Source organism: Corvus hawaiiensis, chromosome 2 (assembly GCF_020740725.1).
Source record: "Corvus hawaiiensis isolate bCorHaw1 chromosome 2, bCorHaw1.pri.cur, whole genome shotgun sequence".
NCBI classification, from domain to species: domain Eukaryota; kingdom Metazoa; phylum Chordata; class Aves; order Passeriformes; family Corvidae; genus Corvus; species Corvus hawaiiensis.
This window is the reverse complement of record NC_063214.1, coordinates 41,343,195-41,368,994: the sequence shown is the minus strand read 5'-3', so window position 1 is coordinate 41,368,994 and position 25,800 is coordinate 41,343,195. Positions and strand designations below refer to the sequence as shown.

General features: G+C 42.4%; 2 protein-coding genes and 8 non-coding genes across 13 annotated transcripts; 9 read left to right on the top strand and 1 right to left on the bottom strand.

Annotated features, from left to right (window-relative positions):
- Positions 1-104: 104 nt before the first annotated feature.
- C2H11orf54 (chromosome 2 C11orf54 homolog) lies at positions 105-11,837 on the bottom strand. 2 transcript variants are annotated; one of them, XM_048295723.1, is made up of 10 exons: positions 11,721-11,837; positions 10,740-10,826; positions 8,936-9,058; positions 6,785-6,883; positions 5,785-5,858; positions 5,123-5,224; positions 3,994-4,170; positions 3,099-3,248; positions 2,398-2,514; positions 105-382 (listed from the first exon to the last, which is right to left on the bottom strand). In XM_048295723.1, exons 3-10 carry the CDS (start codon positions 8,991-8,993, stop codon positions 209-211), a joined length of 951 nt encoding a protein of 316 aa, XP_048151680.1. In that variant the 5' UTR covers positions 8,994-9,058; positions 10,740-10,826; positions 11,721-11,837; the 3' UTR covers positions 105-208. The 2 variants fall into 2 exon arrangements, with proteins under 2 accessions (XP_048151680.1, XP_048151681.1); XM_048295724.1 differs by having other exon boundaries at positions 11,641-11,727.
- A 175-nt stretch (positions 11,838-12,012) lies between these two features.
- On the top strand, positions 12,013-25,048 carry TAF1D (TATA-box binding protein associated factor, RNA polymerase I subunit D). 3 transcript variants are annotated; one of them, XM_048294552.1, is made up of 16 exons: positions 12,013-12,062; positions 12,396-12,468; positions 14,357-14,611; positions 14,716-15,166; positions 15,452-15,627; positions 16,235-16,292; positions 16,611-16,899; positions 18,520-18,569; positions 19,825-19,955; positions 20,305-20,350; positions 21,195-21,231; positions 21,538-21,611; positions 23,344-23,394; positions 23,738-23,853; positions 24,212-24,277; positions 24,923-25,048. In XM_048294552.1, the coding sequence occupies exons 3-7, from the start codon at positions 14,370-14,372 to the stop codon at positions 16,764-16,766; spliced, it is 1,083 nt and encodes a 360-aa protein (XP_048150509.1). In that variant the 5' UTR covers positions 12,013-12,062; positions 12,396-12,468; positions 14,357-14,369; the 3' UTR covers positions 16,767-16,899; positions 18,520-18,569; positions 19,825-19,955; positions 20,305-20,350; positions 21,195-21,231; positions 21,538-21,611; positions 23,344-23,394; positions 23,738-23,853; positions 24,212-24,277; positions 24,923-25,048. The 3 variants fall into 3 exon arrangements, with proteins under 3 accessions (XP_048150509.1, XP_048150512.1, XP_048150511.1); XM_048294554.1 differs by lacking the exon at positions 12,013-12,062 and adding an exon at positions 12,078-12,248; XM_048294555.1 differs by lacking the exon at positions 23,738-23,853.
- LOC125322277 lies at positions 18,311-18,382 on the top strand. The gene has a single exon (XR_007201930.1). It is a non-coding gene; the product is annotated as a small nucleolar RNA SNORD5 (small nucleolar RNA).
- On the top strand, positions 19,587-19,714 carry LOC125322274. The gene has a single exon (XR_007201927.1). It is a non-coding gene; the product is annotated as a small nucleolar RNA SNORA40 (small nucleolar RNA).
- On the top strand, positions 20,047-20,185 carry LOC125322265. The gene has a single exon (XR_007201918.1). It is a non-coding gene; the product is annotated as a small nucleolar RNA SNORA8 (small nucleolar RNA).
- LOC125322268 lies at positions 20,572-20,703 on the top strand. Its single transcript, XR_007201921.1, has one exon. It is a non-coding gene; the product is annotated as a small nucleolar RNA SNORA1 (small nucleolar RNA).
- Positions 21,387-21,459, top strand: LOC125322264. Its single transcript, XR_007201917.1, has one exon. It is a non-coding gene; the product is annotated as a small nucleolar RNA Z40 (small nucleolar RNA).
- On the top strand, positions 22,153-22,284 carry LOC125322271. Its single transcript, XR_007201924.1, has one exon. It is a non-coding gene; the product is annotated as a small nucleolar RNA SNORA18 (small nucleolar RNA).
- On the top strand, positions 23,045-23,184 carry LOC125322266. The gene has a single exon (XR_007201919.1). It is a non-coding gene; the product is annotated as a small nucleolar RNA SNORA8 (small nucleolar RNA).
- Positions 24,321-24,450, top strand: LOC125322267. Its single transcript, XR_007201920.1, has one exon. It is a non-coding gene; the product is annotated as a small nucleolar RNA SNORA25 (small nucleolar RNA).
- Positions 25,049-25,800: the final 752 nt, after the last annotated feature.

The window sequence follows — 25,800 nt, the reverse complement described above, 5'->3', positions numbered from 1 at the left end:
CATACAATAACACTGCAATTTAATTACCGTTTGAATTCGGTCATAACTCCAATGACACGTATGCTCCAAGTTCCTCCCTGTGACACAATTAAGAAGGCGGCAGCTTGCTGTTCTCATATTTATTCTTAAATCTCGTAAGTGTGCATAATTAAAAGCATTAAAAAAATCAGCATTTGTACTTGAGGAAGATGAACTCGGCCCGCGGGGCTCAGTCTCTCCCGACGAGGTGCGTCTCCTGGGGCCTATCGATGCGGAAGAGCAGCTCGGCGGGCTGGAAGTAGCCCAGGTACTGCACGCTGTCCGGGCTGGTGTCCTGGTGGTAGTGCCCTCCTTCCCCGTGGTGGCTGAAGCAGTGCGTGTGCTCCACGCGCAGATCGAAGCCCTGGCATCACACAGAGGGCCCGTCAACAAGGCGTTCAAGGTAACAGCGTTTAAAACTCACGGGATAGTCTAGCCTAGATGCGTATTTCCACATAGCTCCAAATGCTAAGCAGTGAAAACTTGCAAGACACTTGTGAAACCAGTAAGACAAAAGAATTTAGAAACCCTGACAGCCCCCAACTTTGGTGTTAAGCTTACTGAGATCTCCTTCTTAACCTTTTTTCCCCTCCCCCACCTTTCTTTCCATTGGGATTAAATAATGCAGTCACACCAAGGAACCCCTATTGGAAATAGAACCCCTTTGCACTGAATTGCCACAGGCCCATGTGATAAAGGGACTGTCTCTACTCCAATTCTGAGAGCCAGGTTAGATGAATATGGGAGGAACAGTGAATAAAATAGCAACTAACATATTAAACCATGAGATCAACACCACTAGTTTTATGTATCATAGAATGGGTTGGGTTCAAAAGGACCTTCACAGATCACCTATTCTAACCAGCCTGTCATGGGCAGGGACATCTTCCATTCAACCAGCTTGCTCAAAGCCCCATCTAACCTGGCTTTGAGCACTTCCAGGGATGGGGCATCCACATCTTCTCTGGGCAACCTGTTCCACTGTCTCTCCACGCTCAGCTTAAAAATTTTTTTCCTTATGTCCAAGATAAATCTGTTCTCTTTCAATTTAAAATTCTTGCCTCTTCTTTTGTCACTACATGTCCTGGTAAAAAGTTTCTCTCCGTCTTTCCTAAAAGCCTCCTTGAAGTACTGGAAGGCTGCAATAAGGTGTTCCTGGAGCCCTTTCTTCTACAGGCTGAACAATCTCAGTTCCCAGTCTGTCTTCAAAGGAAGAGGCACCCCAGCCCTCTGCTCATTTTCATGGCCCTCCTTGGGTCCTGCTCTAACAGCTCCACATCTTTCTTGGGACCCCAAAGCTACATGCAGCATTCCAGGTGGGGTCTCATGAGGAAAAGAATCACCCTGCTTGACCTGGCCACAGCTAGTTTGACATAGCCCAGGATAGGATTAGTTTTCTGGGCTGCAAGGGGATACTGGTGAATAGTGCTATGGCACTGGAATGCCATTGTCTACTGCTCTCTTTGTGGTGACACTCAAACATTTCTAAAACCAAGTGTTGTTGAGCTTGCAGTGGATGCAAACAGGAGAAACTCAGCAGCATCCACCACACAAGTTGCATTGGTTCTGAACAGGGCAGCTGTTGATGGCTGCTTTCAAAGTATGCATCAGTTGATTATGGCAAGATGCAGACAATTTAGCCTTAGGCCAAAGGCTGCCACATAATGACACAATCAAATCACACCCTTCAACACATCTAAGCCTACAGTATGTGCCACTTAACTCTGGAAAAAAACATTTTTATATTACTTGTGACTGCATTGTTACCTATAAAATAGTCATTTTCATCTATGGTTTTCTGGTTACTTTTAAACAAATGGTTTTCCTAATTACGAACACATTAATGGTTTTTGAAACCAGATTGGTTTTTATCCTGAATGATTTGCTGTTAAATTTGGTGCTTGTGAAAGATGCTAGATAAGTTTCCAGCACAAGGCTTTGCAGAGACTTCAATTTACATCAGCAATGAGACACATGCTTCATGTCTTTTGACACAGCATTAGCAGAGGGAGTTCTTATGAAAGTGAACTACATAAAGACGTGGCTAAACCAGCTTCCATGCTCTTGACATTTCTCCCAGTGTGGCCAGCAGAGAATGTAAACTGTGCTGTTGGGTTTGGGATGCAAACACTTGCACTTTTGCATAGTTGCAACTGGAACCATTAAATTAATCCACGATGAACAACCACTAGGTTTCAGAACAGATTGACCTGTCCTCAATTCAAACAATTCACAGAAATGAGAAGCTCCTAAACCATGGCACCAGCTCTGGAAGAGTCTAACACAATACATACACACTCCCATTCTTAAAAGGAAAATCACATCCAAAATTCATTACAGGTCTCAGTCTATACTTAGAAATGAGTAAAAGAGACTCACTGGATCTCTGGAAACTATTACTGGCTGACAAATCAGTGGAGCCTTCATTTCAAAGAATTTGAGCCAGTTATTCACATCCTCATCAGTGTTCAGCGGACAGGAAGAAAATTCTGGAGGCTACAGCGAAAATGAAAGCTTTTTAAGTAAAAGGAAGACACTTGCATCAGGATACTTTTTCTCTAGCAACTTTGTTTTTCCCCTCCCCACTATTCTGTTCATTTTCCTTCTTGACTGAAAGAAGCTCACCACAGCCCATCACTCTGTTTCTGCCAGAGACAGAAGTGACCAGAATATTGCACCTTTCATTGCACAGGTAATGGGAGAACTGCTGAAGTGAGGATGCTCCTCCTCCTGGTACATTTTAGAAACTCAGTTATTTTTTAAAAAGTTTAATGTTTCTTATAAGTATCATCTGAGTTAATGTATTTCATTTCAATTCGTTTTACAATAGTTCTCCAGTTCTTTAGCAGCACACAGATTTCAAAAGATGATGGTATTAATGCCAAGTAAAACAGCATTACTAGTTTTGTAACACCGATTTTGTAATGTCAGCTCCTTACTTTAATACAGTGCTCATCCTATTAGTTTATGCATACATTTAAAAGTACAAAACAAAGTTAACGAACTAAGATGTTACACCCTGATTTATACCTCTGTTTTCATGAGGACAAAGAAAGTTACATGAATTGAGAACAACGTACCATAATGTGAATCTTTGCTTTCCCCTTCTGAATGATAAACGTACCACCCATCCCAACTGGCTTTTCTCCATAGTGTTTCTCTAAAGTTTGTCTCAGACAGGACACAAAGTTAAGCTCCCCGGTTCTTCCATTGGCTTTCACTTCAATGACCTGGAAGATAAAGTCAATTGGTCACTGCTATCTCCTGTTGCAATAGTCTGAAAAGGTCTGTGAAAGCTGTTCTGAAATTCTCCCAAGCTGATAACCCAAGAACACTTTTTGAAAAGATAAGGTTCCATGCAAGTGCTGCTGCATTTGCATCTTTCCAGTATATGACCAACTGTCTTTTCCTTAGTTCTGTTCAATGCTAGCTTTGCCTGTACAGGGAGCTGGGCAGCAAGAGATTTACCCATGCTGAGACAGTGACATGAGCAACCCCCTTCTGGGGTTGCTGACAAAATGGAAGCTGGCTTCCACTTTGTCAGAAAGAAACACTGGGTAAGGGAGAAGGCTGTTCAGTTTCCACGCAGCAGTCAGGTTTTTGACCGTTCTGTCAGCACCTTTTTGTGCTGGCTGTGTCAGGAGAAGCACTTCTGCAAAAAGCTATGTAAGTGCCCACACCTCATTTACACAAGTACATTGCACTGTTAGCTTTAATCACTGCTAATTTGGACTGGATTTGGATGAATGATTTATGGTGGAAAAGCTTTAGTAAACTCATACTTATCCCTCAAAAATTCAAGTGCCTCTGTCTCCAATAATTCTTCCCCTTGATCACTGACACCAGCTCTTTAGTTTTGCATGCTTCTCTTGTGGAATTACTATTTTACTATTATCACAGAAAACTGATAGGAGAACCATGAGTTTCCCTTCAGTCACAAAGCACTGCAAAGTCACCTTTGATCTAAGTACGTACCTTACCAGGTTGGCCCTCGCTGGCATAAAGGTTGGCCAACAGTCCAAACTCACAGTCAGTGTATTTACTGCTGTACTTCTCAAGCAGGCACCCTTTGTCTGCAGGATTTATCTGAGCAACGTAGCTCCCATTTACAGCAGGCTTTTTTTCACTCTTTGCTTGAACAATAGGGATAAGCTGGGAAAAAGAACATGTAAGAGTAAGTCAATAAGAACATGCAAGAATAAGCCAAATGAACTGAACTCAAATAAATGTGATTTAAGCTTTGGGCCATGATCCCAAGAAAAAATCCACTTCATCACACAGCTCTGTCTCTCAGGATGAGGTCTGTACTGGTAAGAAAAATGGACTAATATTGTAATGTAATTGAAAGGTCGAGAAAACAGGTTTACTTTATCTGGACAATTAAACTTAATGTTTTATAAAGATGAATGCCAGTGCTAAAAAAAAAAAAAAAAGGAAAGAAGAAGAAAAAAAATCTATAATCTGCATGCCAGTATTGTAATTCTATGTAATACTTTCTCAGCATACAGTAACAACCACTATTATAGTGGCCCAAACTTAATGCTGATGTGGACTATCTCATCTGCCAATAAGTCCATCAAAAGGAGACAGCAAGACTTAAGGTTTATGCCTGAAAAAACTGTGATTAACCAAAGTCTCCATAGGTAGTAGTTTTTGTCTCCTATCCCTCCTGCAGTTTATCATTGTGTGTGTGGTATCTTTAAAATTCACAATGGTGAAACAAAGTAATCCAAGAGGGTAAAAGACAAGGAGCATTTAAAAGGCATTTACCAGTAAGTTTGACAAGCATTTCTAAATCTTGGAATTAAAACCTCTGGTCAAGTCTTTGTCCATCAGTTTCAAAAAAACATGTTTCTGGCATGCTTCAAGGTAATCACATGCTTCCTGAAGAATTACAAGTTAAAAATTAATCTTTATTATCTCAGGAGTATGCACCTCAGTGGATGCCACTCATCTCAATTCCTCCTAATGTGTTCTATGTGTTTGTGGTGTGAAAGTGTTTATTAAGTACATTGTTGTAAATGGGACATACCCAGCATGATACTGCTCTACTGTTATGATACTTCCATGAATTAATTGAGAACCATCACACTTATATACTGACCTCAGCATTTATTCCAAGAACCTTGGATGAAACAGCTCCAGCTCCAAGAATGAAAGCTCCAGGCAGCTCTATGTCCTTTGCAACTGTATTTAGATCATAAACCTGCAAAAGAAAAGCAATCCTTCCATCCCTGGGAATGTCTAAGGCCAGGCTGGATGGGGCCCTGAGCAACCTGACCTAGTGGCTGGTATCCCTGCTTGCTGAAGGAGGGGTTGAAACTAGATTATCTCTAAGGTCTCTTCCAACCCAAACCATTCTATGATTTTGGTGTGGTGCTCTGATCTGCAATTGTCATTCTGTTCACTGTAGTCCTGGAGGCATTTAATTCACAACACCCACCTGCATTAATATTTTTGATAATTAGGTTGAACACAGCTTCTGAACACAACATAACATTTAGTTATAACAAACTTGGTAGATATCTATTTGTTTTCTAAAAGGTAGGTTTTACCTGTATGTTCCCTGCTCATTTTACTCAAAGACTGAATTATTGTACTTATTAGATTCTGAGACATACAACACACATTAGAATCAGTCTCATTAAACACTGAAAAGTGTCTTTCACAAGTAGAATCCTATAGTATCTCTTAGTCCTTAGTTTGGTTTATTGCTTTTCTTTTGACAAATATATTAAATCCCACAGCTACAGGAAAAAAACTCACTTTTTCTTTCTGTACAACAGGTATGAGGTAAGGAACACCTCCCACATCTGCTATCCTAGGCTTTCCGCAGATTCCTGGAAAAATACACCCAGTTAGCTTGGTAAAATATTATTTCCCAATAATCTTTAATAATCACACAGTCTAACCCACCAAGGAACTGGTTCCTCAAACTTCTCAAACCCTTGAGAACATAATTTCCCTAGTGTGCTTAGATAAAGTGTTGAACTACTAAGAAGTCCAAGCCCTATAATGATTCATAGTAGGATTTAATGCTACACAACCTGTTGTAAAATAACATTCTCTAAGCACAAAAAAAAAAAAAAAAAAAAAAGGCAGAGTGATCAACACCTTCCATTTGTCTGTTCTCCAGTAACATCCTCACCACACAGTGGAGACCTCTGTTGGGACTCCACTTGCAAACTTTTAGCAAAGCTGAAAGCTGTCCCAGGACAATTCATCCCACTTATTTGGATATGTATTTTAAGAAGGGATGAATAATCCTCTGGAGGTGTTTCTTTCACATTGATGCCAGAGGGAACTCAGATGAGTAGCACAGATGACATGTCTGTCTGTCTTCCAGACAGCTAGTGACAGTTTCACTTCACTGACATACATGAATGTCAGGAATTTAAAAATTAATGGAAGCACAACTCCTTAGGTTCAGATAGTGATTGGCATGGTTCAAAAAAATTTCTCCATTTGAAAGAAAACAACTTATTTTCAAAACCTTTTCAGTACACTAAGTAAAGCTTATGAAGTAAGTGGGTGTGCAATGATAGGTTAGGAAAAAAAATTATGACAAGTACTTAGTAATGACTTGTCCTTTTTCATACATCAAGTAGGAAGCAATCCAGAAATAATGTGTAGCTCTCCTCTCATGTATATTCTTTACCTGAAAAACAATTTAAGCTCTCTCAACACCTTTAGAGGACCAAAACTAAGCAGGATTGTGCAGAAAGAACTGGAGAAGTCTTAGTGGAAGACGGGAATGCTAAGTTACCTTTAGCAGGAAAGTTGAAGGGTTCCTGAGTCAGATCAGGACAGTCTACAACAGAGACTTGAGCATCAGCAAAGTTCTCTTTAAGCCCTTTCTGCAAAACTGTAATAAAGAATAATGGCAAAATTATTGACAATGAAAAATTACCAAGAGTTTGACAAGTTTCTAACAACAACAAATATATCTGTTTGGGCTTTTTTTCAGCAAGATACATTACTTATGCTTACCCTAAGTAACTCCATTAATTTAAATGTCTGAAGGCACTTGTTTCATGACTCAGAACTTCAAAGAGGAGCAAAAGTTTGTTCAGATAATTGTTGGCTGCCCCACTAATTAATTTTAAGAATTTAAAAGCCATTTTCATTGAAATACATTAACTGAGTGTTCCTAGTAGCACTCAGAGCAGCACAGTGTGAAGTAACGTGGGTAAACTTCAACCACATTCAGCAGCAGGTTTGCTTCAAATAGCAGACAATTACAATCACAGTCAAATATGATGCAAGAGCAAAGGAGGAAGAAGATTTACCTGAAGCAACAATCAGTTCTTTAAATACATTAACCAGACAGTTTGCAATACCTTGATTATAATCTTAAACCGTTTCTGCTGTCTGGAAATTTCTACCGCCATGGCCTACTGCCTATCCTCTTTATGGTCTTGTGGAGATTTTCTGGCAAGTGCCACTATCAGAGCAAGACATATAATGAATGGTGCTGGTGATAATGTACCAAATCTAAAATTTTTGGTTTGCTTCATATCAATGTTTTTTAGGATCAGAACTTGCAAAGTCACTCAAACAACAGGGACGATTAGGTGAGTACATTGTTTGGAAACAACTTCCAAACCTTGAGTGTGGGATTGTCTTCACAGTACATTGCTTCAAATACTATGTTGAAAGGTCCAGGTTCTTTCATGCCTGGTGGTCTGCTTAGACAGATGTCTCAAACTAAAGACAGAACATGCAGTCTGTGATCTCAAATCAGGTGGTTCCTTATTTACACAGAAGACTTTCCTGTGCCTTTATTTCTACCAGTTAGGGTTTCAGCCATACCTTACTTCTTGAGATCAGATTTACCAAGCTGTTGACCAAAAGGGTCAGTAGATGGTACTTAGCACATTTCTAAATACATCTCAGTACCTTCAGGTAAGTGGACAAGGACAGTAAAAGGGCACTCCTCAAATTATACCCAAAATCTGAACAGCAACACAATGCACAGCTCACAGGAGATCCTCAGGACAGATGGGGAAAAAAAGGAAAATTCTGCTTTGTGATGAAATTTTTCTGATACTCTTTCAAGCTATTCTACTGCAAGTATGTGGTGTTCTCTGAAGAGCTCACAGGTTTAGAGCAGCCCTGGCCTACTGCCCCAGTCTGACTGGGTGACAAAAGCACTAGGACCCTCCCAGGGGACTGCTGGGACCACATGTTCTCAATACCTGGAAATGTCGAACTGACACAGATTCGGGAAACTGGCAAACTGAACTTGGGGATCAATCCAAAAGACAAAAAACCTTTAGTATATTTGCTGAAGGGGAGAGACTGCCAGAAGGAATAATGTCTTCCAACTAGGGCAAGAAAAAAAGCTCATGAGCAACTGGGCTGAACCTGGAAGTCCCTTCCAACTTCAACCATTCTGTTATTCGGAGCACATCTTGTGAAGGCTTTAGAAAGAAGTAAAAAAAGAAATATTTCCTGCAGCCCTGTTCTAAAGCAATCACCAAAGGAGGAGCCAACTAGGTTCAAGCAACAGGATCTGCCATGCTACACTGCATCTTTGTCAGCTATGTTTTGAGCAGTCCTGAAAAAGAAAGAAATACTAGAGGGTAGAGGAGGACAGATGATTCTGTATGTGTAAAGAAGTTTGGTGTGTAGTTGACATACTTTCACAACCTGCACAAGAATCAGCAAATTCAGCAGTTTTAACGGGATTGAGAGCCTCTCTGTGTGATTAAATATCGTGGGGGCTTGGGGGAAAAGTCATTGTGTGCTCTGAGAAATCTTCGCATATAGAGAAATAGTGCTGTTCTTCACCTCTCAGTGTGCTAAGAGCAGTAATTCTGCATGTACTACCTGTAAAAATACTTTGGTATGAGCCTTAAGATAAGTTTGAAGAGTACATTACAAGTTTGTATAAAGTACATGCTGCATGACTTACCCCCAGCAAGCTCCTCCAGACTTGGGACATGAAAAGCAAACCTTTCGACTTTGGCCATTTCCTAATCGGTGCTGATTTCTTCAGGTAAGAAGTTACAGTACAGCACGCTGTGGAGTGACTGGTCTGCCAACAAAGATAATAGTTTAACAATTTAAACATGCTCCTTTCAATATGTTAATTATTTTTCAATTTCACTCAAGTACATAGACAACAATAGAACTGTAGTTTCTGCCATCACAGGAGAGACTGATGGCTTCAATAATAACGCTAAATTTCTTATGCACTTTGGAAGAAGATGTGTCTGTCAGCCCTATAGCTAGCTCAGAGTACTACACATATTAGTCCTCAAGCTCACAACTGGGTGTAGGGAAAACACATCCTACATTGAATGCAATTCAAGAGATCAGGAGACTGATGTGTCATTTGTAAGCCTGGAATCACAAAGAAGTTTTGAAAGAAAACTGGGCTTTTCTGAGCACATCAGCTGCCTCCTAAGGTCTTACCAACTTTAATGTTTACTTTTCCAGCACTGGCTATGGTGGACTTTCAACCCCAGCTGTGACATGGTCTCCAATTGATTCTGAGCATGTGTTTCCCCTTCCAGAGAGGAACAGGCTAGCAGCAAAACAGAAATCAATAGCAGCAAGTTCTGCAGTATCAGACTCTGTATGGGTACAGAGCCTGTAACAAAAGTTTTGAACGTAAGTTTAAGAGCCCCTTCACAAATGAACTGTGCTTCAGTCAGCCTTGCAACAGCAAAGTCAGTTAGAAGGGCAAGCCACAGCTCAGGGCAGAAACAGCTGATTGTACACTACCTAAAAATCAGCTACAGCAATCATTAACTCCTTAGCCCCATACTTGTTGCACACATCAATAAAAAATAAAATGGGTCCCACTTATCCAGATCTCAGGTGTTGAAGGAAAAAGCCAAAATCATAACTACATTCCCAGACCTGACTGAGTCTTTGTTAGGAAGGACTACAGTGTGAGACAGCTGCTTAGGTATAGTTCTAGCTTCTATTTCAAAAAAAATCCTGTTATGACTGTCAAAACTCATAACTGTCCTTATAACATCAGCCTCTTAAGTCTGCATAAAGGAAAAAAATAAAACAAACGGGGGGGGGGAAAAAGAAATAAAAAGAGTGGGGAGATCATAGCAGTTACCTAACTGAAGTCTTTGAGCTCAATGCTCAGCCACCCCAAACTGCTGCTGTAGCAAGCAGTAGAGAAAGGAAGAAAGGCTGCAAGCTGTGTATAGTAATTCTCGTCTTAGCTGGTCTTATCTGAGAACTGTGGTCTATCTCTACAGTTGACTTTGTCCCTCCTCTGGCTCTGGAGGAGAAAGTAACAGGCTGGATTTGGTGCCTCTGGTAGAAGCCTAATGTCAGGTGGAGTGGATCATACCCCAAGCCTTTTAGTGTGCACCAAGAAAGGGAGTAATTAGCCACAGACAGAAAGTGAGAACATGGCTTTGGCAGCACTGTTTTAGATGATCCTCATCCCCTCAAGAACCTTTTGCCACATGCAGAACGAGGCTATTCATTCAACACATTGGTTGTCCTGAAACAGTCTGAGAAGCTAGAAGCTAGTTCCCAGACTGAAGCTAGAACTGCTGTTGTGCAAATGGCAGAGGCAAGAGTTGGACACTATTCAAATAAATAGGCTCAGGTATGACACCTGGACAATCGCCTGCTGCGTAATGGACGGTAGTTAGCTCCCCGCAATCAAGAAAGGAGGGAACGACTGCAGAAAAATTTGATGCAACATAATAAACCTCATCTGATTGCTAGACAGTAGGGCTTACCAGGTGTGGCACAAACGAGTAGGTCTGCGGCCCACCACTGCAGATATTCACAGGGGAGTGAATTGTGTGGTGTGGGACAGAGAGAACCTGAAAGGAGACAACAGCACACAATTAAGCTCCATCACAGAGGCGTGCAGTGACACTGAATTGCTACAGAACACTTTCAAAGAAAGAACACAAATTCTAAAGGGATGATAAGATTATTAGATGTGGAATGGTGCAACAAGAATGGAGGCAACAAGTATGTAAAGACTTAAAGTCTACCTTTGAAGTGAGAAGAAAACATCAGAGAGATCAGCCAGATGCCAGGAGAATGCAGATGAAATGTGAACCATTAGATTAATTATGTGTGTGGGGTGTCTGTTATCAAAACCTGAATTGAAACAAGCTTGGAGGGGTTAAAGCCAAAAAGGAGAGGTTATAGGCAGGCTGGACATGGGTCGGGGATGAGGGTGGTGGGGGAAGAAATATCAGTGGAAAAAACTGGAGATGGCAGTTGTGAGAGAGAAATTTAGCGATGACCCCCAGAAGAGCGAGACATCCACAGATGCAGAGACCGTATTCCTCGCCTGGCGCGGTGCGAGGAGATCCCATACGGGGCAGAGGAAGGCTGCGGGGCAGCACAGGCAACTGCTTGAGCGGCTGGGATTTGGGGAAGAGACGGGTCACGGCAGGGTATAAACAGACGTGCTAGGCGAGGCTGAGGTCCGTGGGGATAGAGAGTGTCCCGGCAGGCAAAGGCAGCGGAGAGTACTGGAGCGAGGGAGCGCTATAGCCGGCAGCGCGCTTGGCGTGGCTGCGAGAGGAAGGAAGGGGCTGTTGAGGCTGGAGCAGCCAGCTCGGAGAAGCCTGGGCAGCGCGGGGAAGGAGAAGCAGGACAGCAGTAACTGGAGGCTCTCACCGGGAGGGAAGCAGAGGGAAGCCGGGACCTGCGCGATCCCTGCCCCGCACCAACCACCACTATCGCCCGACCGCACGTACCTGCCCCGCCGTCCGGGACCGGCACAGCAAGGCAAGACGCGGCTCGGCTCCGCTCGGCTCCGCTCGGCTCCGCTCGGCTCCGCTCGGCTCCGCTCGGCTCCGCTCGGCTCCGCTCGGCTCCGCTCGGCTCCGCTCGGCTCCGCTCGGCTCCGCTCGGCTCGGCATCTGCCCGCCCCCGGGCGCGGCCGCCCCGCCGCCACTCCCAGCATGGCACCATCCCCCTTCCTCCCCTTCCCCTCCTTCCCGTCGGCCCGCGCGCCTCTCGCGAGCGCCCGGCGCTATTTAAGGCGCGGGGCCGCCATTACGCGCCCTTTGCGGCGGGGCGGCGGGAGGCGCGCGCAGGTTGGTCAGGGCGGGCGGATCCGCCGCCATCCGCGCTGCCGGGACCTGGGACCGAGGGACTCGGGTGTGGGGGGACACTCCTGGCGGTGTTGAGTCGTGCCCTGAGGACCGGGGCGTGTGGCGGCTGTCGGTGAGGGGCTCCGCGGGAGCGGTGCCAGCGGGGTGTCCCCGGCCCGTGGTGACTCGGTGGGTGCCCGCGTTCGAAAGGCCTTCCCGTGTCGCCAGCCGCAGCGTGCTGCTGGCAGCCGAGCCTGGCGAGGGGGCGAGCGGTGTGCCCGGCGCCTTTCAGTCGGGTTCTTCAGCAAGTTGAGATGATTGTTTTTCTTTCCTAAGGGATCTGCGTGCTGTGCCAGCGCTCCAGTACGGAGCTGGGCTAGAGGCCGCGAAGGATGCTGAGCTGTGAACTGTGAGTACCAGTCAGGGTCTGTGTGGTCAGAGTGGCATTGCTGCCTCTGTCCTTACTCAGGCGTTCCGCTGTTTTGTTTCTGGGCTTTGTGTTTGTCAGGCCGTGGGTGAACCAGTGTTAGCAGTGCGCCCACATAAGGCATAGCGTAACTGGCACATAAGTGTCTTTCTTGTCGTGAGGGGCCCAGTACTAAACACAGGATTCGAGGTGTGGCCTCATCAGTGCCCAGTACAGGGGGACAGTCACTGCCCTGGTCCTGCTGGCCACACTATTCCTGATACAGGCCAGGATGCCATTGGCCTTCTTGGCCACCTGGGCACACGCTGGATCGTGTTCAGCTGCTGTCACCAGCACCCCCAGGGCCTTTTCCATCAGACAGCTTCCCAGCCCCTGCCCCCAGCCTGTAGCACTGCCTGGGGTTGTTGTGACCCAAGGACAGAACCCAGCACTTGGCCTTGTTGAACCTCAGACAGCTGGCTTCAGTCCATCAATCCAGCCTGTCCAGATCCCTCTGCAGGGCCTTCCTGCCTTCCAGCAGATCAGCACTTCCCTGCAACGGCAAACTGAGTGAGGGTGCACTTTATCCCCTTGTTTAGGTTGTCAGTGAAGACACTCAACAGGACTGGCCCCAGCACTGGTCCCTGGGGAACATCACTTAAGGCCAGTTGGATGTAACTTCATTCAGCACTGCTCTCAGGGCCCAGCCATCCATCCAGGTTTTCAGGCAATGAGCAATGCACTCATCCAAGCCATGAGCAGCCAGTTTCTCCAGGAGAAGGCTGTGAGAAATGGTGTCCAAAGCTTTACTAAAGTCCAGGCAGACAACATCCACAGCCTTTGCCTCATCCACTAAGTGGGTCACCTGGTCATGGAAGGAGATCAGGTGGGTCAGTTGGGACCTGCCTTTCCTAAATTCATGCTGGCTGGGCCTGATTCTTTGGTTGACATGCATGTGCCCTCAGGATGGTCTGCTGCAGGTTATGTGAGGACATTAGATAAGTTCTGCTATAGTCTTCAGATGCTGAACTGTGTGTAATTATATTTGAAATATTAATGTGTATGATGATGAGTTTGTAAAACTCTAAAAAGCACAGTAAAATTAGAAAGATGCAGATATACAGGGCTAGTAAACAACTTGACAAGGTAAAATAACTTTAGGCTATTACAGAGGAAAACCAGGTTCCTTGGCTGTATGTTCCAGTCTCTGTTGTATAGACTTGGGCCACTGTAGGGCTGGACTGTGTTGTGTTGCAGATTCGAGTGAAAATTAACATTTTAGTTTTGGGACTGGTCTCTGTGATGATTGATAACCAGTGAACAAATGGGTGATGGATTGTTAAAAGCAGGAGATTTTAGGTATCTTACAGCTCACAACAGAACAGAGGGAAGATGGCATTGCTTCTCATGATGATACTGTCTTGGATTAATTTCAAGGCTTTAAACCACAGTGAAATGCGTATTTATGTATGACTTAAAACTGTAATATCCTTACAAGTGTAAGAAGCCATTGACTACTTGTATGTGTGCTTATTTGGAGCAAAACTTACTCCTAGTAGGGAGAGGGTTAAAATGTTCAGAATTCATCTCTGAACAAGTCTCTGTTGCACCACTGATGTTTGCCTTCCTTTGGGCAGGTGTTGAATGTAAAGTAGCTCTAAAAAAACATTTTCTGACCTCAGTTATGCAGTGAATATCTTCAAATAAGTGGCTGTGACTTGTTAGTGTGAAGAATGTACCTGGTCATGGTTCATAGGAAAATCTCTGCTCAGGTTTGCTCAAGATCTTTCCTGTAAGTTTACCCTGCAATTAGGAGTGGAGTAGAGGAAAGTTTGTTACCTGATGAATGTAAAAATCTTTTTAAGCTGCTTGAATTTTCATTGCTTTTTAGGGCAAACTGAAACATGACTGATACAGATGAACCCCAGGCTTCTGGCTCTGATTACCCTGATGCCCAAGAGCTGATCAGCCATCAGCAGAAGGAGCCATCTGAGGTGTATTCATGGCAAATGAATGCAGGAACAGAGCATTTGCGGTCAAGGCAGAAGAGGGCTGCTTCTGGGGAGTCTTCAGATCATCTTAACAGCATGTGTAAATCAGCAGCAGCTTCAGCTGAGGTTTTACTGATTAGTAGTGATTCAGAAATGTGAGTTTTTATCTCTAGTTTAGAATTTTTCCTGTGGAGAACCTGTGTCATGTATCATAGAAGTGTACCTTCTTTTGAAAGTAAATACTTTTTTTCTTCTTCAGTGATGTCCCTGCTGCTCATCCTGAATGCTCCATTGCACCTTCAGAGCAAAAAAGGAGATCTCAATCTTCGAGGAAACAAGCTGAATCTGTTACAGGAGTATCTGACAATGAAAGCTCCTCAGATTCTTCTCTGTCTCCCCAAAGTCCAGGAAAATCATTGGACGTTTCCAAGCAGCAGAAGTCAAAACTCAATTTGAAGGCCATTTTTGCCTATCACTTCAGGGGAAGGAAGTTCAAAGCAGCTGCACACCGAAAATACAAAGTTCATGCAGGGAAGAACAAGAAAAAGAAAAAGTATGAGAGCACACAGATGCCCACAGGGAGGCCCCCACTGACAGCCTCGCCTCAGGAGCAGAAGAGGAGGCTTCTAGACAGAGGTTTTCAATTCCCTTTTGTCGAAAAACATTATGGGGAGAAACATATTCCCTTAAAGATGGTTCTTGGCTATGAGGTAAGTCCTCTGTTCTGTGGGATAAATATATTATTTTTCTTAGTCTAAAAATCGTGAATTGAAATGAGATATGTTGCAGTTCTACCTGATGTGCTAGAATGAAATAACAAAAGAGGTTTTACTTCTGCTAAACAGGACACTTGATGTTGTGTGTTTAATACATTTTAAGACAGACACAGCAGGAATATATATATGGGAGTTGATATAATATTACAATTCAGTTCATAATATAAATGATTTATAGTGGTACTTTTAAAGATCTTACCTGAGTATTTTTTTCTACAGCAAGCAGCTGCAAAGGGATATTTCAAGTATATTGAAGTACTTAAATATGAAGAACATCTTAAAAAAGCTTTAAAAGCTCTTCAGGCCAGTGAAGACTTAGAAAAAGAGTGCATGGTGTTACGGAAACACAAATACTTAGATGATGAAGGCCCCATTTCCCCTATTCAGGAGACAGAGTAAGTTCATCTTTACTTGCTCTTTTGTTCTTAACTAACTTACATGTGTGTGTATCAAGTTCAGTTGTTCTCCTGTCCTTTTAACCTATGAAAGCATTGTTTATTTTGGGAACAAAACACTCTACCACTTGGGATGCTGTGTTTGTAAATGCTTGACTTGAAAGTTCTCACAGAAGGAGGTATTTTTAATCTGATCTGAAGACTAATAATTGTTCTTGTGATTTGTACTGTCTGATTAAAATTATATGGTAGAAATTTAAATAAAGTGTTTCCTGAAATTCACTCTTCTATAGTTATCCCAAATGAAGTACAGTGTTCTATAACAAAGACTAAAGGATAATTTTTAATTCCTTTTTACATTATTAAAAACCACAGTGTCATCTTTGGTCTTTAAGGTCAAGCAATTAGCTTAGTGCAATAAAAAGACCAGTAAATCAGCAAGAATACTTGCTGTTGTAAATATAGTCATAACCTTAAAACTAGAAAGCCTGAAAGACTGTGTAAAGGTACAGTGCTGTCTTTCAGCTACTGTTCACTTAACAGCTTGTAGCTTACACATTTTAAGATACTATAAAAGTACACAGCTTGATTTGGTTTTTTATTTCAGTGATGATGAGGACAGCTTGAATTCTGATACTGAGGAGCAACTTGATGCCAGAGTAGTGGTAAGTAAACACTCCTTAACTTCTGAAACACTCCAGCCTTTCTGTTCTGGAGTCAAAGAATTAGTAGATAAGGTTTTCAGTATTTAGTTCTTGAGCTTAGATCCAGAGTTAACTCTGTGATCCCTGTGAATCTTAATCTCTTAATGCAGGAGAGGAGGTTGATAGTCCACACTCTTCTCTTTGATATAATGCTGAAATGTACAGAAATTCTGCAGTTCTCTGTAGAGTTCTTAAACTCAGCAAATTTACTACTGAAATCTTACATGTTAAGTATCTCAAAACTAGACATGTGACTATTCCTGTCTTCCCTTTTTGTAGGAGAACAGCTCTTTTATTCTAAGCAGCACAATTCCCAGTAAGAAAAAAACAAAGCCAGGAAGAAAACGTGCAAAACCAACTGAAGTGATTGAAATAGTGGATGAAGAAGACGGTGCTGGGGAGAAGTCGGTGCCTCTGCAAGGCTCACCTCGGTGAACCCCAGATGGACAAATGAGGTGGCAGCGGTTGTTCTTCAGAGACCTCTTTCATGGGCCTACTTGGCTTGAAACACTGGTCTGCAGTCAGTGTTGAGCTCTCCGCCAAGCTGCCTAGACACATTGGGCTTACTGTGAGTGTATTGGGCTCGTGTCCAAGACAGTTACAAAAAAAGTATAACCTGTCCTCTTGCTAAGCTCTTAAATGTCTTCTGTGCTATTCTCTATCAAGAGTAGAATATCCCTGGTTCAGTGGCTGATGATCTTTGTGAAATTCTGGCGTCTGCAACTTGACTTCTCTTTAGCAATGGATCGTAGAGTTTACATAATTAAAAACAGAAAAACAAGTTCCAAATATTGTAACAGAACAGGAGCACAGTATAGAAAAGTAGGTGTTGGCATGCATACATCTGTATGCTCAAGTTAAAAGGGCAGTTCAGATGCCTTTCTTTCATAGCTGACTTCTTTGGGGGTGGTCCTTGAGAGATTGTTTTTCTGTCTTAGAGGTGCAGGTTTGAAGTACTTCAAAAGTTAAAGGGTTGAAGATAAAATTGAAGCTTAATGCAAGTCAAGTGCCAACAAAAAAGTGCAGAAGTGGTTGGTCAACTTTGACAAAAGTCTATTGCAAAATGTGGTTAATGTATTCGAATGATAAAATCAGTTTTGTATGATTGAGGTTGTCTATTCCACATGGAATAACTTCTCAGAAAACTAATTCTCTGCTCCTGAATCTAATACACTAATCTGAAGTTGTAAGGTGTTTTAAAAATAATTGTAGCAGCATAGCGACTCTTGGGTTAAAAATTCTTTTTTCCCTCTTGTCCTCTTCTGTCCATAATGGGTTCTGATGTGAACATGACTTAGCAGAAGACAAAAGCTTTTTATTAACAGTACTTAACAGGCATTGCCCCAACTGCAAATACCTTTCTCAAAGGTGTTTTAGTCAGTAGGAAACAGGGCTAGTGTTCAGAAGTGGTCTGAATACCACTAAGTCCTACTGCAGCTGTTGTGGTAGCTGAGAAAAAAAATGTTTAAAAAGTTCACTTGGGAATCAGCAAGATTTAAAAACAAGTCACCTCACAGCCTCACTCTGATACTCTTAACCAAATTGCTGTCAGCAGCTAACTGACAGCTGTCCAGCAGGTAAAAGTAATCTGTGCTGAACAAGCACCTTGTAAGAAAAAGGGTTTATCTGCTGGTTTAATTTCCTTCAAATGCAGGTGACAGTCTGAGGAGATTTGCAGTAGGTGCTTGGTATTGAGAGCAAGTCAAGCTGTGTAATTTACATGCTTGAATTAAGGTCCCAAACCTTTGTAAAAGAAGTTTCTCAAATGCAACTTAAAGGCTCTAGAACTGCAAAAACTACTCTTCAGTATTTAAAGATCACAACTAGAATTGGTCCAGAATTAATGGCTACATGTAACTCTTTTAGGCATCTACCTGAGAAATAGTCAATGGCTTGAAAGACTCATCCTGGATCTAGGAGTGGCATTCTTGCTTGGTAGGGCATAGTGAGGGGTGTGTGGAATCCTGCTCATTCTGCAGTTTCATGTGATGAATTTTGCTGTTCAACTGCTGAGTGACTCAGAAATGAACTAAATTTCAATTCTGATTAGAACTGGATAAATACACAGGAAATCGGGCTTATTACAGCTGTTATATTGATTGTTGAAATCTAGCTTTGATTTCGGGAATCTTCAGTTATTTGACCATATATGACATTTCTTATCACTTTGCCTTTTTTCCCCTTCTAGTTTGTTGCTTTTGGAAGATGAAATACCTCTTGGTTTTCTTGTTGCACAAGGTAAGCTGTTTTCTTGGGTTTCAGTTTTGTTTCTTTCAGGTAGCTTTTTCTGCATTAGTTCACGAAAGGTTTTGAAAAAACCAGTGCTTCTTAGTTTAAATGAATACATTACAGTGCTCCACAGCTGAGGAGCTTGTGTGTGTGAAGCTTCCAAGGTACTGAGTTCAGTGCCACAGACGTTTCATCAGTCTGACCAAAATTAGAACCTGTAGCCACTCTTTGAACAAAACCAAAAACTTTTGAGTTCTTGAATATCTCTTTAAGTGCAGTTTTTGTTGAAGTTATTTATAGAAATACATTGGTTTTACCTGATGGTGAATACTGCAGGGCAGCTTGATCTGATTTGGTTTGGACAATACTGTCTGGAATTTTCTCTGCTGAAGATGTTGAAGTACTACTGTCCCCTTAGTCTCTGGGTGGTGCTTCCCACACTTTCTGTACCAGGGTGTATCATACAGCTTCTGCTTCTGCTAGCTTCCCTGGGGTAAAATTCCATCTTAATTCATATTCCCTGCAAGAACAAGAGGGACAGCAGAGAGCAGCTGGTAGTCTTGGACGTACATGGCTGGGAAAGCTTCTTACTGTAGGATGTTACCAAGTTAGCATGGCCTAAGACAGTGTAGGAAATAGCATGGAAAAATGCACCTTGTAAGGATACAGTGTAGGAAAACCCCTTTAACATGGGAAACACTGAGCTGAGGGTGGGCAAGTAGTGAAACTTTACAAAAGCATTCTTGAGTAACATGATAGGGACAGACATCTTACTTGGCCATTGCTCTGGGTGGAGAACTGCACTAGGAAGCACGTCAGGTTGACACAGTGTAAATTGTTCTGAGGAGAGTGTATGTGATTCTGAACTCCTCACACACCTTGGTTCAAGCTGCCTGTCCCTAAAATTGGAAAGCATGGAAACTGTCAGCTTCCAATACTACTAACAGTAAGTATACAGACAGTTGGGAAGTAGCTTCAAATGCTGTTTCAAAAATAGTAAAAAAATGAATGTGTTCAGTTTGTTCCAGCACTTGATCAGGTTTTGTCTTTTGCTGTAGACAAAAACCTGGAACCTAGTGCTTAGAAAAAAACCCTTCTTTTGCAACCCACAGCTGATGAATGTATTAGTTGTGTTACTTATATGAAGGGACAATATTTGCATGGCCTCAAATAGCATTCATTAATTGATTCAAATACTGACCAGTCTAGAGTTTGGTGTTCCAAATTTTCAGAAGTGTAGTTTGGTTATATCTTTTCTTTGCAGATGAGCACACTCACACTGCAGCAGCAGTTGTAACTTGTTGAGGAATCTCTCGAATTCTTAGTGCTGTTGGCTGTCCTGATTCACAGATCCCTTACTTCAGTGGACTTCTGTGCAACATGGTAGCAAAAGAGGTAAGCTTTGTGTTTCTTCTGACTTTAAGATCAGACTACTGGATTTCTTCAGTCTAGTGCTATTCCCACAGCAGGCAATCAGGCTAATTTGTGCACTGGATGGTATCTGCACCCAGCAGTGTCTTTCTGATGGGGTGTTCAAAAAGCAGTGCTACAGTATTTCAACAGCTGGCATCGTTGGTTTTCATGCAGATGTGCTGGTTAAACTTGGTATTTCTGTTGAAACAAGTAGATTTAGTGTTTCTTAGTGGGAAACTTATCAAATACAACATTAAAAAACTGTTCAACTGTTATGGGATAAAAGTATAGTTAAATTGGTGACATTGTTCTAAAATGTTTTTTCTTAAAGGGGCATTCCTGTGATGTATGGAACAGATTGAAAAGCCTACTTAAGTGTAAGTATTAAAGAAACAGTTGGGGTTTTTCCTAGGTGGCGGTAGTTGTATGAAGACAAAAGCCCAAGTCTTAACTTTTTGCTTGCCTTTTGGCAAAAAAAGAAAAAGTATTGTATTTTGAAACACAAATCCACAGATGAGCACCAAAACCAGGTTTCTTTCCCAGTTACCTGACTAGGATAAAAAAACCAAGCTATTCTACAGATGCTGTGGAGTTTTCATGCCTCGTTGTTCAGCAAATAGACACAACCTGCTGTGTGTCTGAATTGGAAAACGTGGCTAGAAGAGTAACAGGTTCTGCTTTCCTCACTGTAAAGTTAATTGCAGTGGTGACAATGAGACCTGTAACAAGTTCACTTAGTGGGACAATTCTGCAAACATACTTAAAAATGCAGCTACTATGAAATCTAAGGATAAGCTTGAGTTGATGTGCTGCAATTCTGCATCCTATGTACTAAAAGAAGTAGAATTAGCAGGTAGAGGAAAAATACTTGCAGTGCTGAATTCTTGTAGATTATTTATTAAGAGCATAATTTCAAGCTGTCTTAAGTTGGTGTCCTCCATGTTTTCTTTATGAGGTAACCCCTTAGTTGTACTTTTTGTGCCATACTGCTCTGATTTCTTAAATTGCAGATAAACCTTGTTGGTAATTGTGTGATAAATTGGGCTGTGGTTTAATTGCAAATGAAATGCTTTGTTGTGTCATCAGCATTCAGCCAGTGTAACTGGACTACTGTCTCCCTGGCTTCATACTGAGATAAAAGCTCCCAAGTCTTGATGGACTGCTAAAATACTGAGGAAACTTGAAAGTATTACTTAGATGCAACAATTTACTTTATTTTAGGAAGTGCACCTGAAGTCCAGTCTGAACTAACATCTTGGTAAGTTTGTGTGACTGGTTTTTTTTACCCTTGGCTGTTGCCTGTCTTAAACTTGGTGAGCTCATTTCTGCTGCTCATTTCTTACTAAGAAAATGCAGTGTTGGTTTGGAAAACATGAGAGCTCTTCTTCTCCAAGCTTGAGAATGCTGTGAGAAAATTGTTGTGATGATTGGCAAAATGTTCAACTGCTCTGAAGAGAGTGAGTGAGAAGAGCCTTTCTGAACAAATCTACTCAGTCCTGTTGTAGGTTCTGCTGATTTGTGTGCACATACATGCTGGTTTGTAACACTACTTGTTTTTTTCAAGTGGCGGGTACGTAGAAGAAGGTGAAGGAAGAAATGCAGGATGCCATTTCACAGAAGTCTGAAGCCTCTTTGAGGGTTAGTATGACATCTGAAGTTCTACCTATACCTTAATGACTAAGGGGCTCTGGTTTTCAGTGGCCAGAAGTCTCTCAGAACAAGCTTACTGATTTGTGAAGGTTTCAGGGACTGTTTTCAACATTACACTACTATATCTTAAAGTATCATTCATTCTGTTATGGGAAAAATTTATTGTAACTTCGATTTGCCCACAGAATGTTCATATAAATCCCTCAGTCAAAACCAAGGTGAACAGGTTAACTGCTTAAACGGAAAGTTTTGCTTTGACCAGTCAGTTACACTTGGTTGGAATTTTATAGGGAGGATTCTGCACAGTTTTGTAGTTAATTCTCTTTGATGTTTGCTGATCGGGTAACTTGTAATTAAAAACTTGCTAGTTACAAAGGAGGTGCGTAGTGTATCATTTACCTTCCTTCTTCCCCAAAATGTCTTGAAACAATGCAAAATGACACTTAGTGAGATATGTACCAGATATGTACCAGATACCTTTCCAGTCTGCTTGATTTTTATTCATCTCTTGTGTTACAGTACCAGAATTGTTGAGGTCTATCCCGATAGGATCTTTTCTGTAGGTTCGTGTCGTTGGAAACGCCTCACAGAATAAACTTGTGGTTTGGCTTTACCCACTGAACTACCTGTTAGCTCTGTGGGATAAAACTGCAAGACAAATCTTAGTGTAGCGTCCTAGGAACTGCAGTGATGCCCAGTATTCTCCTTTAGGTGTACTCCTTTAGGTGTAATGTGCTTGGGTACAAAAGAAAAAAGTGATTCAAGTGGAAGAGCTTGGTAAGAGTCAAAAGTCAGTGTGTTCTGGGACTTCAGGTGCAACTGACATTCTGAATTACATGGGCTCAACTTAGTCTTTTGCCCAGGTTTTTGTGTAGGTATCTTACTTGTAACACTGTTTTTTTGCTTCTTGTTCTCTGGATGGCTTGAAACAGTCTATTCTCCTTTTAATAATGAAGGGAGTGATTATTATTTCTTGTTTCAGTGGCTGTAGGTAAGAACAGACCACACTGTGATGTCTGTCTTGAAGTAACTTCATAAACTTGCTGTAATTTTGTTTTGTATTGAGAGATGCTCCACAGTTTCATACTGAGCAGCAATATTTGGGTTATATCTTCAAGTATGGGATTTAGAGTTAATTTATGAGCAGCTCAGCCAGTTTACTTCTATACAGTTGAAATTCCTGGATTCTTTTCTGTGGAATGAAGAGTTTAAAGTAAAAACAAGCAAAATACTGTAGAAGAAGTATAAATCTTCACATAGGAGAATTCTGAAGCTGCTGTTAAAGATTTTATTTCCTTCTCCCTCTCAGCTGCATGGCAGTTCTGTGGAGTGGAGATTACCTCTTACTCCCTGACACTCCCTGGTGCATGCAAGAAGCTTGAATGTAAAATGAGCTGTTGTGGTTGAAGGTCTGTAGCTGTTGCAGTGTTACAGTACCTGTACCCAGGAGCCTTCTCCTGGTGGGATGTTCAAAAAGCAGTGCTACTGCAGTGCAGCATTTGGCATCCTTGGTTTTCCTCCAGCTGTGTCTGTTAAACCTGGTATTTTTGCTGAAACAGTCTTTAACCTCTTCAGGGATTTAAGTGTACTTGCTTTCTGTTTTCATGTAAAAAAATGAAAATAGATGTTTTCATTTGTCTTCATTTTAATTATCCATGTGAAAACTGGATACTGGGCCTCTGGAACTCAGCAAGTGCATTCAATTTCTTCTTTCTAACAGGATGAAGTGAACTGCTCCGAGTTAAAAACATGGGAGCAACCTGTTTGACAGGTAAGTATTGAGTTACTAGTTAAATACTGGTTCACAGTTTGTGTATTATCTTTGTATCACATTAAGCATCAAAACTTCCTGAAACTGTTGTATAATAAAGTGCAGAAATGGTTATGTAGTAGCAGAGATGATTGGGTAGTGATCACTGCAGATCTTGGCAGATCACTCATCTGTGAGTCATTCTTGTGTGTGCATACATACTTTAAACAGCTGTCACAGTTGTGCAGCCATTTGTAGTACTGGTGTCTTAATGAGACTGCTGTTGCTTGTGAGGAATTCCTCAAGTGCTTGGAGCTTGTGCCGTATTTTAGGCTTGCTCACAACTTGGCTTTCGTATTGGCAGGATTGATTGGTCCTTCAGTGGAAAGGATGGGAGCTGGCTCATTGAGTGAAGTCCCATATGAGCAGTGAGAGGACTGTCTGGTCATTACCAAGGCTGCTGGGATGTTCCTGTTTCTGGTGAGCTGTGGACATGACCGTAAAGCAAATCCACCAGACTCCTGTGTTGCCACATGATGTGGCACCAAGTCTGCTGGGAATAAAGCTTTAACATAGGCTAAGGACACAGTATTCCCTTCTGCTGTTAAGAGCAGGTTCCTGCTGAGGTGTAAGGATGTGGCTGTATCCTTGGGCCCTTAAGCTACAGAGGAATAAAAGTTCCAGTTGGAACTTTTGTAGATTGGATTCCAGAGCTCCTGCTGAGAGGGTGGTTCTTTGGAACAGAAGCAAAAAAGGGAGACAAAGGCTGCTCCATTCATTTACCACCCAGTGTTGACTTTTGCCCTGTACTAACCAAACCTGACTCTTTAACTCCTAGAGTCTGCTACCAAGTTGCTGTGTGTCAGAGAAACACCACGTGGGAGCTACCAAAGTGACTGTGATGGTAAGGGCACTTAGCAAAAAGGCTGGTACTGTAAGGAAATTTAAGGTCACTTCAAAGAGGGTTTGCATGGCCGAAAAACCAGCAGCTCTTAACGCGGTGACCGCATATTGAAATCCTCTGCAGGATGCCGTGGACACTCCATGTGTGCTATGGTCTATTTGTGAGGAGATAAACACCTCGTGTAGTTTGGCCTCCTGGGCTGAAAAAGGGCCTTATTCTGCTGCCTTTGGGGTTTTGTGATGCTGATGTAGAGGAGAGGCTACTCAGTTCCATTCTGAAGTGAGAATTTGCAGCATGGGACATGGGAGAACAGGGTTGCTATAGTTGTGGTTGGAGCAGTCTGGCAGCCCAGTTGCTACTCTTGTGTCCAGGGAAGGGTCTGGAGCACAGGTCTGATGAGGAGCAGCTGAGGGAGCTGGGGGTGTTTAGCCTGAAGAAGGCTCAGGGCACTTTCTTGCTTTGTACAACCACCTGAAAGGAGCTTGCAGTGAGGTGGGGGTTGGTTGGTTTGCCAAGTACGAAGCAGTAGGATGAGAGGAGATGACCTGAAGTTGTGCCACGGGAGGTTTAGACTGGATATTAAGAAAATGGCGCCTTTTTTTTTTTTTTTTTGGCTTAAAAGTGCTGATGTTTTTCCTCTTTCAGATCCTGGTGATGTTGCTGCAAGCCTGCTGCAAAGAACTGCACAGCTGTTGCAAATAAAGAAAGAACCTTCTCCAAAGTGTTTATTATTGTGGTTTTTTAGAATTAAACATTCATTTTAACTCGTTACTGCTTTGCACAGTGCAGTAGTGCATGGTGTTACTTGCCTCTTGCCCTCCTGGGAGCTGTGGTGAAGGTGCCTGTTAGAGAAGACCCAGCTAACCTGAGTGTATAAAGGTGCCTGGAAGTGGCGTTATCAGGTCTTTTCCCTCACTTCCCTGTCACTGAACTCGGCTGTACCAAAGCCCCAGACAGGTATTTATTTCTGTACAGTCACAGCATTTAAATCAAACTTGGGGCTCTGGGCTGCAGCCTGAGGCTATTTCCTGTTGCTGCACTGCGAAGCCAACAAAGGGTTGAGAAAATTATGGCAGCTGATCAATCACCTGTGACTTGCTGGTAGCAGAATGCAAGCTTTCTCTTCCCCTTGGTATTCTGAGAGAGGAACAAGTTTGCTGCTGCAGTATGTGCAACTGCACCAGACTGAAAGAAATAATTTAAAACACAAGTGCAAAGTACAGTTATTAATCAAAAGTCAGATTTCTAAGACCCCCCTTGGAGCAGATTTAGAGGAGGCTGCAAAAATGATCGCAGGCCTGGAGCATCTCCTGTGAAAAAAAGGCTCAGTTGGGGTTCAGTCTGGAGCAGAGAAGGCTCCAGGGAGATGTTTACAGAGCCTGAAGCATCACAGGGGTTTGGACCAGGGGACCTTTAAGGGTCTCTTCCAACCCCAACTATTCCATGATTTGTTGGTGCATTTTAACCAGGATGAGTGTTAATGAAATGCCCCTGGTACTGCACCTGTTAATAAGTTTACAGCA